At 37.1% G+C, this 15,222-nt stretch overlaps 1 protein-coding gene across 1 annotated transcript in view; it reads left to right on the top strand.

The window, feature by feature from the left end:
• Positions 1–15,222, top strand: part of SPTLC1 (serine palmitoyltransferase long chain base subunit 1) — a 74,912-nt gene that overhangs the window by 49,357 nt on the left and 10,333 nt on the right. Inside the window, exons 7-12 of the mRNA XM_082657546.1 lie at positions 1,735–1,864; positions 5,478–5,567; positions 11,031–11,138; positions 13,307–13,402; positions 13,761–13,857; positions 14,959–15,013. Coding sequence (XP_082513672.1) covers positions 1,735–1,864; positions 5,478–5,567; positions 11,031–11,138; positions 13,307–13,402; positions 13,761–13,857; positions 14,959–15,013 — 576 coding nt within the window. The remainder of the gene's footprint in view (positions 1–1,734; positions 1,865–5,477; positions 5,568–11,030; positions 11,139–13,306; positions 13,403–13,760; positions 13,858–14,958; positions 15,014–15,222) is intronic.

The raw sequence follows: 15,222 nt of genomic DNA, 5'->3' as shown, positions 1-15,222 counted from the left end.
GTCCATGAGACTGTTCTTTTCTTTCTAGTCTACTTTCTCTCTGCGATTTACATTGACTTGATTTCTACTGTTACATCTTTCAGCTCACTGATTCTTTCCTCTCTCCATTCTGCTGCTGAATTTATCCACTATGCTTTTTCTTTTGACTATTTTGCTTTTTAGTTCTAATATCCCCACAGGATTCTTCTTTGTATCTTCCTTTTCTCTGCTGCAGCTTCCTGTTTTTTCATTTGTTTCAAGCATGTTCATAATTACTCATGAAACATTTTTATCATGACTGTTTTAAAGTCATTATCAGATCATCCTGACAGCTCTGTCATCTCAGTACTGGCATTTGTTGATTGTTTTTTGTTTGTTTGTTTGTTTTTTCATTGTGTGATATTTTCTGGTTCTTGGTATGACAAGTGAAACATGAACAGTTTCATATTATGCTGTTATAGTTTATGCTTTATTTAAACTTTCTGTTTTAATTGGCTTTCTCTGACAGTCTTCCAACAAGGGCAGGGGGGCACTGCTGCCTCATTACTGTCAGGTGGAAGTACAAGTCCAGGGTCCCCACGGGGCCTCCATTGACACTGAGGTGGGGTTATTTTCATTTCTTCTGGTTGTTGGTGAGAGTCCTACTCTTCTCTGAGCCTCCCCTGACACAGCCTAAGCATAGGCAGGGGAGAGTGTCTCTCCCTGCAGGGAATTGGAAGTTAGGTCTCTCCACACAGTCTTCACTAACACCACAGTGGGAGCCACTTGTTACTACCCAGCAGAGATACAAGTTCTGGCTCCCTTCGCTGACAGCGCCCACAGGGGTATTGGGGAGCCTTGTTATGGCCTTCTGGCGGTTAGAGTCTGGGCCTCCCTCTCAGCCTTTGCTAGTGTGGAGGGGACAGGCCCAGGTTTTTCTGTGGTTTGGCTGCAGTAGAGACATTTGCCGGGCTGCCCCCTTTCCTATCCCTTTGGCTACAGAGAGCAGACTTTCGTCAGAGCTTTTCTGTCTCTACCTGTTGGCATTTCCAGTTTGCCAGCTGCATCAGCTCCAAGTTAGAAAAATCCAGGAACTTGTTTCATGTCATTTCTCAGGTCCCTCGCTGGTCTGCCTTTTCTCTCCATTTTTCAGCATCATCTTATGTTTGTCTTATACATGATGTCCAGGATTTTTGGTTGTACCCAGTGAGAAAAATAGGGAAAATACGTTTATTTTCTCAGAAGTAGAAGTGTTGCATGTACTTTTAAATAATACACTTAATTTAAGAAATATATCCTGCCCCCCATTAACTCAATTTAGGAGATCTTACTGAAGATTAATCTGCATGACTCAGAGTTCTCCCCTGGGTTATGTAGAGTCAGTAACCCAGTATTCCTTTTGATGGCAAGTGGTGGCCAGTCAAATCAGAGATGCCACTGATGGTGAGGTACACCAGTATTTCATTTATTTTTCAGAAAGAGAAGAGTACTTTGAATAATATGCCATCCATATAGTAAGATGCATGCTGATTTCTCAGATGTCAAAATATGGCAAGAGTTTGCTTCCTGGAACAGAATCAGTATGGTAGTTATGTGGAAAGGCTTGCAGAGTGAAGTGCAAACAATAATGTATTAAAGTTCAAACATGTTTTATTTATTTGCCATGTTCAGTTTAACAAGTGGATGTTGGTCAACTTACAAAAGCAAGCATTCCTTTTCTGAGAATGTTGACAAGACCCTTTAAACCCCAGTTTGGTGGGTCTCTCTTCCTTGCAGAGATAAAGCTGCCTGCTTTGCTATTCAGAAGGGATTACAGGCATCACGTAGTGACATTAAGCTGTTTAACCATAATGATATGGATGACCTGGATCGACTATTGAAAGAACAAGAAATTGAAGATCAAAAGGTATGATTCTTAAAAAAATAAAACAATAAATAAATTAAAATAAAATAAAATAAAATTTTAAAAAGGTATTCTTTTGAAGAAAATTACGCAGTTCTTTTGTACTTTCTAACCAGCTGAATTATAAGTGAAATGGTAATTTATGAAAACTTGCTTGTGGATCACATTTGGACATTAAATAAGGGTGTTTCTACTTATTAAATGTACCTCAGATTAGAGAGTCAAGCCTGATAGTAATTGCCTCATCATTGCCATAATTATATATGGCAAATTTGAGGGAAGGTTATCTAGACAGCTTTCTAAAAGAGAGAAAGAAAAACAGCATGCATTTTGGGGGTGGAGGGATGTATACTCAACTCTACAGAAGTAACAACAGAACTCATTAGGGCATTAACAAGATGTATCTAGTGAATTCAAAATAGGCTTATTCATATTAGAATAAATCATGTATCAATTCACCGGAAGACACTATGGCGGCAGATCTTAATTTATGAATTTATGAACAAAGTGAAGACTCTTTCTCCCTACCCCAACCTCATCCCAGATCTCTGAGCAGCTGCTCCCTGTGGGAAGCAGCTGCCTCAAGCATGGTTTCCTTCTACCTTGCAACCTATTTACACTTCTTCTCAAGCACCTGTGTAGTCCCTTGGAACAGGGAGGGAATTAGGCAGGTGGAACTTGCTCCTTGTTGTTCTGATAGAGAGTGGAACAGAGGAATCGTGTTCAAAGCATCACTGTTAGAATTAGCATTTATTTGCCCCTGACAACATGATCAGAGAACGTAGTTCTGTGGTCTGTGGTTCTCCATCAGGAACCACTGTGTGTGGATTGTACTGGGAACCCATTCACCACATCCTTTGTCTCAAACACCACTTTCAAGTGGACTTGCCCAGTGTAACTCGTCCGTTACTAGAGTAACTGATAAAAATGGTCATCACATCCTTAATTTTGTGTTAATTTCCATTTTTCCAGATATTTGCATTATTCCTTTTGGATTCTATCATCTTTGTTGAGGTGATAGCCTAAGAGCAGCACTTCATGATTATACATATTCTTGTGATGAATATGTATAGACTTATGCTATTTTATGCTGAGTGTGCTATAGACAGTGTTTTATAATTATACAATTTAGAAAAATCTATAGGGAAAATCTTAAAATTGAGACCATTCCACCGATTAATTTTTTCTACAGATTGTAAAAAGATGTCCCTTTTCTGATTCAGTAATGGAATGCTACCGTATTGAAAAACACTGCCTTAGAAAGTGTGACCAATGAACCAGTCTGCTGTAGAGTTACTTTGCCAAGTTAGCATTGTACAAATTTGGAAGACAACATATTCAAGTTCTGTGTGTGTGTTGTGTAAGATTTATAATCTGTGGGACTTTTTTTTTAATGAATAACAAAGTTATCTTAAAATTTATTTCCATTTTATAGTTTTTACCTTTTTACTAATTAATTTATACTACGTATTCCTGCCAAGAGTAGGCTTTCTGAATTACTTTACATTTTGGTTTTTAGAAATAATTCTTTTTTAATTTTGTTTTCACAAAAATAATAAATGTTAAATTTTTAAATATTTTGTACTTAGATGCTTATATTTCCTTTGAAAGTAAGTTAAATAATCTGAGTTTGGCTCAAACTCTTTTTGTCAGTTTCCCAACTAATGGGGTTCATATGTTTTTTCATTCCTTTTCTTATAGAGTTCTCTTATCCCCTATTAATCCTTCTTAAAAAAAAAAAGACAGTTGATAAAAACAGCAGTTCATAGAAGAAATGCAGATAACTGAGCAAATAGAAAATAGTCTGACTTCACTAACAATTACAAAAATTAGGGTAAGAGGTTTTGCCTGTCCAATTAGGGAAAACTTTTTATGGTAATAATCACTGCCACACTGATGTATGTGAGGATACAAAGGGCCTTCCAAAAACTCTGAGGAGAGCTTCAGTTGGCACAGCCTTTCTAGAGGGTAAATGGGCAGGTATATTCTGGGATTCTTAAATATCCATACCCTCTGGAGTGCTGTCTTTAGAAGAGAATCAGAAGTGGTGTCAAAGATCGAAGGGTATTCACGTGATGTAAAAAAACAAAATGAGGGAAACAACCTAAATCCAACACTGTGGGAGTAGTTAAATAATTTACGGTATATCTACAAGGTGGAATATTAAATCTCCATTAAAATCATGGTTTAAATAATATTAAATAATGTGAAAATGTTCACAACATAATATTTTAAAACCTCACGTCCTAGAATGATTAAAACCCTGATTTGAACAAGGTAATTCACAAAGATATGTAGTTACAAGAAAAAGTTACTAGTGTGTGGTGTAACGAGCTCATTTGTTAAATTCTTTTTTGTACTTTTCCATTTCCCAAGAATATTCCAAAAATAAAATATTCCTTTATTGAGTATTTTAAGATCATAAGAAAGATACTTTGTTTTTTAAAGGCAGGGAGAGGCGGGATGCCCCCATGTCCTCAGCTGTGACCTCCCAGCAGACCCACAGCCTTCAGGTTTGAGTTAGTGACAGAGTGAAGATGACCAAGAATGATGTAAACTTTTGCATGCTTCAGCCGACACTTTTCTGAGCATTAACATACAGCTGTGGGTTCTAAAATACCCCTTAAAGAATAGCTCTGATATTTGAGTTTCTAATTGTTCATTAGAAGCTTAGAGGCAAGAAACCTTTGAGTAGAAAGGTGGCGGCAAACTCTGTGGAATTTTTTCAGTGCAGTGTACCTGAAACATCTACAAATTCAGCAATGGGAGTGGTTTATTAGTGATATGACATCAGTGGGTTGTGGGAAGGTGTGTGTTACTTGAAAGAGTCCCTCCACTGCACCACCTTCGAACGTCACTGGGTGAGGTCATGGTCCAGTTTTACTTGAACCAGTAGTGAGGAGTAAGGAAGGAAAAGAGTTTCATCTGTTTTTTGGTAAATAAGGGAGATCAGGGTTTGTCTGTTTTTTAACTTTTTATTAGGAAAATTTCTGGCACATTCAAAGGAGACAGTAGTATAGTGAAGCCCCCTGTACCCTTCTCCTGGCTTTGTTTTCAATATTCTGCCATTCTTGTATCATCTGAACCTTCGCCTAACTCCCCACTCAATCTCTGTGATGATGATGATTGTCATCATCATTAGAGTTCTTTTTATTTTAGGTAAAATTTACAGACATTGAAATACATTAGTCCTAGTTATACAGTTTTGACCAGTGGTTATACCCGTGTAGCCCAGGTATCATGGCCCCCATCATGACATAAAACGTCCCCATCTCCCCCAGAAAGTTCCCTTGGGTCCCTTCCCAGTCATTCTGGGCTTGGAGGATTTTGTTTGTGTTTTAGTATTCTCAGTGTCTAAACAGTTTGTGTTTGTGTGTGAGGCCTCCTAGTTGACTGTGTGACCTGAAAACATGTCTGAGAGAAGAAAGCACTGTTTTTCATCTCAAAATAACAGGATCTCAAACCTTGAGCTTGAAATTAATTTAATTTGACTATCTATTTGTTGATTTATCTTGGTGAATAAATCTTGTAGGGTGAAAGTGCTAGAGAGCACATAACAGATTATGTATTTGGAGTTACTGAAATTTAAAACATCTACTTTTTTTTTCTTTTAAAGAATCCTCGCAAGGCTCGTGTAACTCGACGTTTCATCGTAGTCGAAGGGTTGTATATGAATACTGGAACTATTTGCCCTCTTCCAGAATTGGTGAGCAACCATGTTTATTTATTATTTTAGTATTCAGACTATTTGGCACTTAGACCTTTTGTTTATGACCATTTTTAATGTATAATGTCTGCATTGCTTTGCTTAATAGGTATCATAAGCAAATTCTGATCATACTAGGGAAGTAGATTAACGTTAAATGCCAACCCTGACCTTTAAAGAGTAATCAAGACAGGTTTTTTGTTTTTGTTTTTTTTTGCGGTATGCGGGCCTCTCACCGCTGTGGCCTCTGCCGCCACAGAGCACAGGCTCCGGATGCGCAGGCCCAGCGGCCACGGCCCACGGGCCCAGCCGCTCCGTGGCATGCGGGATCCTCCCGGACCGGGGCACGAACCCGCGTCCCCTACATCGGCAGGCGGACTCCCAACCACTGCGCCACCAGGGAAGCCCAAGACTCAGTTTTATAAAACCAAATTTATTGAGGTATAATTGACACATAATAAAATATACTCACTTTAAGTGTACAGTTCGATAAGTTTTGACAGATGTATACTCCCCTATCACCACCACCACCACAGTCAAGATATAGAACATTTCTGTCACTCCAGAAGTCCCTCATGCCCCTTTGTAATCAGTACCCCATTCCTGGCTGCAAGCCACTGTTGACTTGCTTTCTGTTCCTGTAGTTTTGCTTTTTGTAGAACTTCGTATAAATGAAATCATATAATATGTACTTTTTAAAACTCAGCTTTTTAAAAGGGGATACAGTACACTGTCTTTAGAAACCATGACTGTTGAGATTTTTTTTTAGGTGAAATTCACATAACATAAAACTAGCCATTTTAGAGTGTAGAGTTCAGTGGCATTTAGTACGTGCGCAGTGTTGTGCACTCATCAACTAGATAGTTGTAAAACTTTTTTGTCACTCCCAGAGAAGACCCAGTACCCATTAAGCAATCACTCCGCATTTTTCCTTGCCCCCAGCCCCCACCAGTCTGCTTTCTGTCTGTATGGATTTACCTATTCTGGGTATTTCTGATAAATGGAATCATATAATATATGACTATGGCTTCACTCACTTATAATGTTTTCATCGTTCATCCAATTTGTGGCATCATTTATCAGTACTTCATTCCTCTTTTTTTCTTTTAATTTATTTAATTTTGGCTGCGTTGGGTCTTCGTTGCTGTGTGTGGGCTTTCTCTAGTTTTGGCAAGCAGGGGCTACTCTTCGCTTCATTCCTTTTTAAAGCTAAGTAATATTCCATTGTGTGGGTATATCACATTTTGGTTTTTTTGTTAACAGATATTTGGATTGCTTCACCTTTTGGCATTTGTGAATAGTGCTGCTGTGAACATTCATGTACAAGTATTTGTTTGAATCCTTGTTTTCAACTCTTTTGTGTATGTGCCTAGCAGTGTAATTGCTGGATCATGTGGTAATGCTATTTTTAACTTATTGAGGAACTGCCATACTGTTTTCCACAGTGGCTTATACCATTTTACATTCCCACCAGCAATGGAGGAGGGTTTCAGTTTCTCCACATCCTTACCAATGTATACTTTTTTTTTTTTTAATTTTTGCCATTCTAGTGGGTGTGAAGTATATTTGCATTTCTGATTTACATTTCATGAATGACTAATAGTGTTGGGCCACTTTTCTTGTGTTGGCCATTTGTATATCTTTGGAGAAATGTTTGTAGAAGTCCTTTGCCCATTTTTAAACTGGGTTGTCTTTTTGTAAAGTTCTTTATGTATTCTGGGTACTAGACCCTTTCCAGGTACATGATTTGCAAATATTTTCTCTCCTTCTATAGGTTGTCTTTTCATTTCTTTGATAGTGTCCTTTGATGCACAAAAGTTTTTAATTTTGGCAAAGTCCAATTTATGTAGTTTTTTGTTGTTGCTTGTGCTTTTAGTGTCATATCTAAGAAATATATTGCAGGGTATGAAGATACACCCCTGTGTTTTCTTCTGAGATTTTTATAGTTTTAACTCTTATTTTAGGTCTTTGATCCACTTTGACTTAATTTTTGTATATTCTGTGAGAGAGGGATTCAGCTTCATTCTTTTGCATGTGGTTATCCATTTGTCCCTGTACCATTTGTTGAAGAAACTATTGTTTTCCCATTGAATGGTCTTGGCACCCTTGCCAAAGTCAATTGACTGTAGGTATATGGGTTTATTTCTGGACTCTCAGTTCTATTCCATTTGTCTATATGTCTAGCCTTATGCCAGTACCATGCTTAATTACTTAATTCATGTAGCTTTGTGGTAAACTTTGAAATCAAGACGTGAGTTCTCCATTTTTGTTCTTTTTCAAGATTGTTTTGGTTATTTGGCGTCCCTTGAAATTCCATTTGAATATTAGGATCAGCTTTTCCATTTCTGTAAAAAATTACATTGAGATTTTTTTATAGGGATTGTAGTGAATATTTAGATTACTCTGGGAAGTATTGCCGTCGTAATGATACTAAGTCTTGTCATTGATGAACATGGAATGTATTTCCATTTATTTCAGTTTTCTTCAATTTCTTTCAGTATGGTTTGTGGTTTTTACTGTAAAGTCTTGTACCTCTTGGGTTACATTTTTTTTTTTTTAAGAAGATGTTGGGGGTAGGAGTTTATTAATTTATTTATTTTTGCTGTGTTGCATATTCGTTTCTGTGCGAGGGCTTTCTCTAGTTGTGGCAAGCTGGGGCCACTCTTCATCGCAGTGCGCGGGCCTCTCACTAGCGCAGCCTTTCTTTTTGCGGAGCACAGGCTCCAGACGCGCAGGCTTAGTAGTTGTGGCTCACGGACCTAGTTGCTCCGCGGCATGTGGGGTCCTCCCAGACCAGGGCTCGAACCCGTGTCCCCTGCATTAGCAGGCAGATTCTCAACCACTGCACCACCAGGGAAGCCCCTCTTTGGTTAAATTTATTCCGAAGTATTTTATTCTTTTTTATGCTATTATAGATGGAATGGTTTTCTTAATTTCCTTTTTGGATTGTTCACTACTAATTATAGAAATACAGATGACTTTTGTGTATTGATCTTGCATCGTTCAACTTTTGCTGAACTTGTTTATTAGCTGAAACAGTATTTTTGTGGATCGTATTCTGTATATAAGATCATGTCATCTGTGAATAGAGCTAGTTTTGCTTCTTCCTTTCCAAGGATGGATGCTTTTCTTTTTTTTTTCTTGCCTGATTGCTCTGGCTAGAACTTCCAGTACAGTGCTGACTAGAAGTGACAAGAGTGAGTGTCCTTGTGTCATTCCTGCTCTTTAAGGGGAAAGCTTTCAGGCCATCACCATTGAGTATGATTTTAGCTGTGGGTTTTCCATAAATGCCCTTTATCAAGTTGAGGAAGTTCCCTCCTATTTCCTATTTGTTGAATGCTTGTCTCATGAGAGATTTGGGGTTTGTCAGATGCTTTTTCTGCCTCAGCTGAGTTAATCATGTGGTTATCCTTCATTCTATTAATATGATGTATTACACTGATTTTCCTGTAATAAACCACCATTGCATTTGACCATTAAAATCTGAATCTATGAGTCCATCAATTGAGTAGGGATTCAAAATAAAGGTTTCATATCTTATTTTTTTAGTTTTTCACTATTTCTTGAGGAAATCTAGATACATCCTAAATGTCAGTAAAAGAGAAGATTTGTTTTCCTCTCCTTCCTTTTGTGAGTGTCAAAGACTGATAGAATAATGTAGGAGAGATAGTCGGCCACAAGATACTAGAACTGTATGTTACAGGGGTACAATAATAAAGCAGTACTGATGGGCAAATATATAGCCAATGAAACAAAATGTAAAGTGTAGGAACAGATCAAGTACCTAAAGTACTTAGTATGTAAAATTACAGGATACAAATTAGGGTTTGACAAAAGGATTCCTGTTTTGTTTTACTTGTCTATTTGTGTTCCAGTACTGTGATGATATTATTAAATATTTTCTAAAACGTAGTTTTTAGAAACTATCTCACTCATATAATACCTCATATTAATGGATGGGAAAGAATCAGTATTGAAAAGTTGTAATTCTCCCCAAATCAATTTGTTCATTGTTAATGAAAACTCAGCTAAAAGCCCAGTGAGGACCCCTCTCCCAGTTTCATGTTGATTCACAAGATTAGCCTGTAAAATCTTGATGGTTAAAAAATAAATTATCAGACTCAGGATATGAGACATCAACCCATCTTATATATTTCTGTGCATTATTTCTATAGTTTCAGTGGAAAAAATGATAGTAATTAAACATTTAATAACTAAAATTATGATTCTGGCACGAGAGAAGATTACATGAGTCATGGAAAGATTTAAGAGCCCAACTTCTCATGTTATATATATAAAAATTTAGTGGTTGATAATCACTGTATTTTAATTCAGCTGTGAAACTTATCACATACATATCATAAAGGGGTAAATCAGTTAAACACTAGGGGGAAAAAATCTGTACATATGTTCAGCCTCCCAATGTATAAACCAAAAAATTTATGAAATAATTAGAAGAACATATAGATAAATATGCATCTAAACCTTAGATGGGAAAGGACTTTCTTATAAGCCGGAAAGCAAAGGGGGAAAAATAAGATTAAAAAACATATTAATGAAAACTTTTTCTGGATTAAAAAAATGAATCTAAATTGGAACAGTGCCTCTGAGGGAAGAATATTTACAACATTTCTCTAGGAGTTTTTATGTATAATCAGACCAGTATTTAACAGATAGGTTACATGTCTGTACTCATAATGTCTTAACAGTTCCTTCTTTAAAAATTGGCATTGTGCTGTCTGTATTACTGAGTTAAATTGAACCATTTTAGAGCATCTAAAATACAGTTATTTTTCATTATTCATGGTAGTTATGTTCTATAAAGTGTGTGTGTGTGTGTGTGTGTGTGTGTGTGTGTGTGTGTATTTATGTTCTGTAAAACTGCTGCAAATACTGAACTTTTGCTCCTAGGGCAAATACAGAGTTAGTTTTCTGCAAACCTCTAGTCACAACATTTTCATCAGTCACTCAATACATAATGTTGTTTTATATGTGTTTCTGTTTAAAGACACCTTATTTAATATGTATCGTTGATTTATTCATATTGAACTCACAGCCAGCAGTATTATAACTCAGGCCTGAATGAAGCTTATGTAACACACACATTTTTTCCATAAGGCACATCACAGCCTTCTTGCACTTAGGGACTCTAGGCCAAACTTCAGCACTGTGCTTGGGGGCCATTTTAAACAACAAAATCACAAAGAAAAGCACAAAATGCGAAAAATGTGGCAGTAAACAGAATGTGAAAAGGACACTTGTTTGCAATATAAGCTGAAGCAGTAGCCTGTTAACTCAGCTGGGAAGGTGCATTTCAGGTGACTCAGAGTTTTTCACCACCCTGCAAATATGCCCTAAGTATCGATTTGGAGGTTACAAATAAATTTTAGCATGTAGGCAGATTCACAAATATGAATTTTATGAATTTTCAGTATTTTAAAGTTGTGTTTATTTACCACTTAGGTTAAGTTAAAATACAAATATAAAGCAAGGATCTTTCTGGAGGAAAGCCTTTCGTTTGGAGTCCTGGGGGAGCATGGCCGAGGAGTCACTGAACATTTTGGAATCGATGTAAGCTCTCCTTTTTTGGAACATTCCCTCTTACAGTAACCATGCAGTTCCATCCTGCTGGGCAGGTTTCATGGGCACAAGACAGTGTTCCTCATCAATGTGCAGGGTGCAGCTTTGGTGTCTGTCACTTCACTGAGCCCACAGAGGATTGGGTCAGCCAGACCAGGGTCCCTATCTTCCCTTGGAACTCAGTGGCTAATCATAGAATTTGTGTTCTGTTTACATGGTAACATTTGATCCCAGCTTTCAGTGTTTCTTCTCTAGAAACAGTTAAATTTGCCTTCCATTTTTTCTTTAAAATCAGTAAGAATTCTCTAAGTTGTCCTTTAGAAAGTATCAAAGCAGTGAAAAGATGTTCTTTCTAATATTTAAAATTCTGTATTTTTATTTGTGTGTATGGGGGTGATATATATATATATATATATATATATATATATATATATATATATATATATATATATATAAAATAGAAATACCACCAGCATGGATTCACAAAGCCGTTCAAGGTCCCAGACAACTGGAGTGAGTTTTTCATTGTTTCTTTTGCTGAAAGGAAATGAGCCTCAACTAGCCCCACTCTTAGTGGGTTTTGCTCCTAGAGCCTCAGAGAGGAACAGTGTGGGCCCATCTGCAGAACCTGTCCTTACCCACCTCTGTGTGGTTGATGTGAAGGAAGCTTTTCTCCAAATCTTGTGCATAAAAGTTTTGCAACTTGTGTTAAAATGTTGAACTATAAAACATAAACTCACCTTAGATTATTTGCATCCCTCTACCCATACAGACCTAGAGAAAAATGTAGAGCAGAATGAATATCACACCAAGTTGACTGAAGCATACTCTTCAAAGACAAACTGACATTTGGCAATGAAACGCACTGAAGAATTTAAGATAAATGGAAATGTAATTCAAGTAAAATTTACACCAGAGCAATTTTTAAGGCATGAACATTTTAAAGAAGGAAAAAGCACTATCTAATTTCACTGTTCTAGTTTTCTCACTGCTTCCAGCAGTTGTCTCAGAGGTAGTATTTATAATGGCTTGAGTAAGAGTGCAGAATGTATGAACCTTATTTGGACCCTAATTCAAACAAATACTGTGAAAAACAAGCTTTGTGAGACAGATGCTTGAACACTCAGTATTTGATATTAAGAAATTTTTCATTTTTTAAGTGTGGTAATGTTTTTGAAAGAGTGCGTATCTTTTAGAAATGCACACTGAAATATTTATAGATGAAAACATAAAAAGTCTGAGATTTGCTCCAAAGAAATGAAGAGGGCAGTAGGGGGCTTATACGTGGAACAGGATTGTCCATAAGTTGATAATTATTGAATCTGGTGATGGGGATTCTTTATACTTTTGTATATGTTTGAAATTTTTCATAATGAAAGGTTAAAAAAAAGAATAGTGCACAGGTTTCCTTGTTGGATCTGTGGAACACTTGGGAAAACACCAGATGTGATCTGACCAGTCATTATTATGGCCATCAGTGAGTAATTACAGAATGGCTGCTGTATGCAGGGTGGAACTTGGTGCTGGGGGCTGGAGCAGAAGGTGAGGACCAAAGGAGTGCTGAGCTGTTGAGAATGTAGTGGGTACTCAGGAGCCCAGTGGGCACACTAGGTTCATCCACTGCCCAGTTGGTCCATTTTGGTCAGAGCCCATGATGGCCCATTGCCATCATGTTTGGATAAATTGATTTCATTTTTGAAAAGGTAGAAAAGGTAAATGGAATGTAGTACTTGCTCCAAAGTGTTCAAAACCCTGATAGATTTCTTTTTATTTCTCTCAAGTACCTTCTGTGGAGAAGGACAGCTGAGACCACTGTTTTAGCAAGGAAATGATCTTATCTTGTACCTCTGAATATGTTTAGTATCAAACAACTTTAGATTTCATCTTTTATCTAGCTCTTCCACGGTGAATAAATTGTCAATGAATGATGGAATGGCAAAAAAGTATAAAGTGAGACATCTTCAGAGGTGGGCTATGAAACATTGGTCCTTTTAACGATTGATTTTGTATGACTTACCCTTTATTTTCAAGGAGGTAGTTTGAATCCAGATGTTGACATGATTAGTGCTGAAATTTTGTCTCTAGGATTGACATTGGCCTTCCCCCCCAACTTTTCTTTAAATTGAGAAATAACTCCCGCTGTCCCTCTTTTCTGACAGATTGATGATATTGATCTTATCAGTGCCAACATGGAGAATTCACTTGCTTCTATTGGGGGTTTCTGCTGCGGCAGGTCTTTTGTAATTGACCATCAGGTGGGTTCTTTTTAAAAACAGAAGTAAAAACTGAAACCTGTTGCTCCATTGGTCAACTAAAAATGTAACTGCTATTACAAAATTTCATTCTAACTTAGTTTGTCACACAATTTTTATTTAGAAGTAGATTTGTTAAAGAATCATTCAAAATATTTACATTTAGAAATTATCTCCCTTTCTAAAAAAGTTTTGGTTTTGTTACATAACTTCTGTACATGCCTGGGTCTTACCACCTCACCATTTGTACGTGCTATTTGATAGGGAGTGCAGAGATTTGGTGCCTTTAGTTTTTTTAGCCAAAGGAAAACAAAGACAAAAAAAAGTGTTTATGTTTTATAACTTGTGTGTTTCTTCTCAGCGACTTTCCGGCCAGGGATACTGCTTTTCAGCTTCATTACCTCCCCTCTTAGCTGCTGCTGCAATTGAGGCCCTCAACATCATGGAAGAAAATCCAGGTATAACCTTTAAACACAGGAAGTCAAAGATATTTCAAGTCATGTTAGCCATGCTGCTGGTTTGCCTTTTTGGAGAAATTAGCTGGAGGAAATGATTTCCCAGACAAAGCTCTGGCTCTGAATTACGTTATCTGGCAATTTATGGGAAAAATGATGGTGAAGAAGTTTTGTCCCTGCCTCAGGGTTTCGGGTTAGAGCTTCTCTCGTGTTTCTGGAGGTGAAGGCAGAGCCAAAGCAAAGCTCGCTCCCTTGGTGGGCAGAGATGCCAGGAAAAGGAGGGACTAGCTCTGGGCCAGTCATCCTTTAGTTTTTCGGGGTTTTTTGAGAAATTAGCTGAAGTATGCTAATTCTTGGTACTTGTAATTTTATAACTGTTGTCTAGTTTTCCTCATCAGCCTTTGATTCATGAGTTGGTGCTGAGGCCATACAGGTTTACCAACTATTAAAGCTTGCTTAATGGGCAGTCGACTCAATTTAAAATGTGGTTTGGGGCTGTGATAGCGCCTCCTCACCAAAGGCTAAAAGGAAAATGGAAAAGCAGGCCTGGTATTTGTAATTTTAAATTTTATAAATTTCTAAAGATTCAGCATTGGTTTTAATTCAGAGAATCAGTAAAAGTGAGTGTTTCTGTGTGCACATTCACATGCTTGCTTGTCAGATACCTGCCACTCCTGTCTCCTCAGATATTTCAGTTTGTGGATTTTCCTTAAAAGAAAGTGAAAATATCAAGAAGAGATCATAAACATTACTGCAATGTCTATTTTTTCCCAAATTGTTTAGGGTCCAGAAATATTTAATATATTTGTACCCTTTTGTTCTTGGCCAGATAATTTATAGTATCTTAATAAGAACAAGAGCCATTGTTTTGTTGTGGAAAACCTCATCCCAGATTTTGCTGAAAGTTGGGTGAGCAGGTGCCAGCTAGTATATGCCACAGATGAAAGTTGGGGACCTTCAGAGGAGTTACTGGCAGTCTATTTATGTGTTATTAGTGGGCAGAAGGATTTGCTGCATTTTAAATTGATGAACTGGATCTTTAAAAACATTTTTAGATTAGTATATGCAGTCTTCCAAATGTACTAATGTATTTGTTTCCTTCAGATATTTTTGCAGTGTTGAAGGAAAAGTGCAAACGAATTCATAAAGCTTTACAAGGGTGAGTTTTACATATTTTCAACCAACTCAAAAGTTTATCTGCACAACATTTAAACAACTTGTGAAAAATTTTGAATGTCACCTCTTTGGTTTTCTGTGCATTTAATAGGCTTGAGTCAGTTTGTCTAAATTGCAGCTAAGAAACCAAAAACACAGTTCATTCAAATTTGTCTCTGTGTGTGAAACCAGAGCATTCATTTTGTCATTGTT

This window comes from Grampus griseus (genome assembly GCF_964374135.1).
Source record: "Grampus griseus genome assembly, chromosome: 6".
NCBI classification, from domain to species: domain Eukaryota; kingdom Metazoa; phylum Chordata; class Mammalia; order Artiodactyla; family Delphinidae; genus Grampus; species Grampus griseus.
Note: the sequence above shows the minus strand (reverse complement) of the source record. Positions and strands in the feature narration are given on the sequence as shown.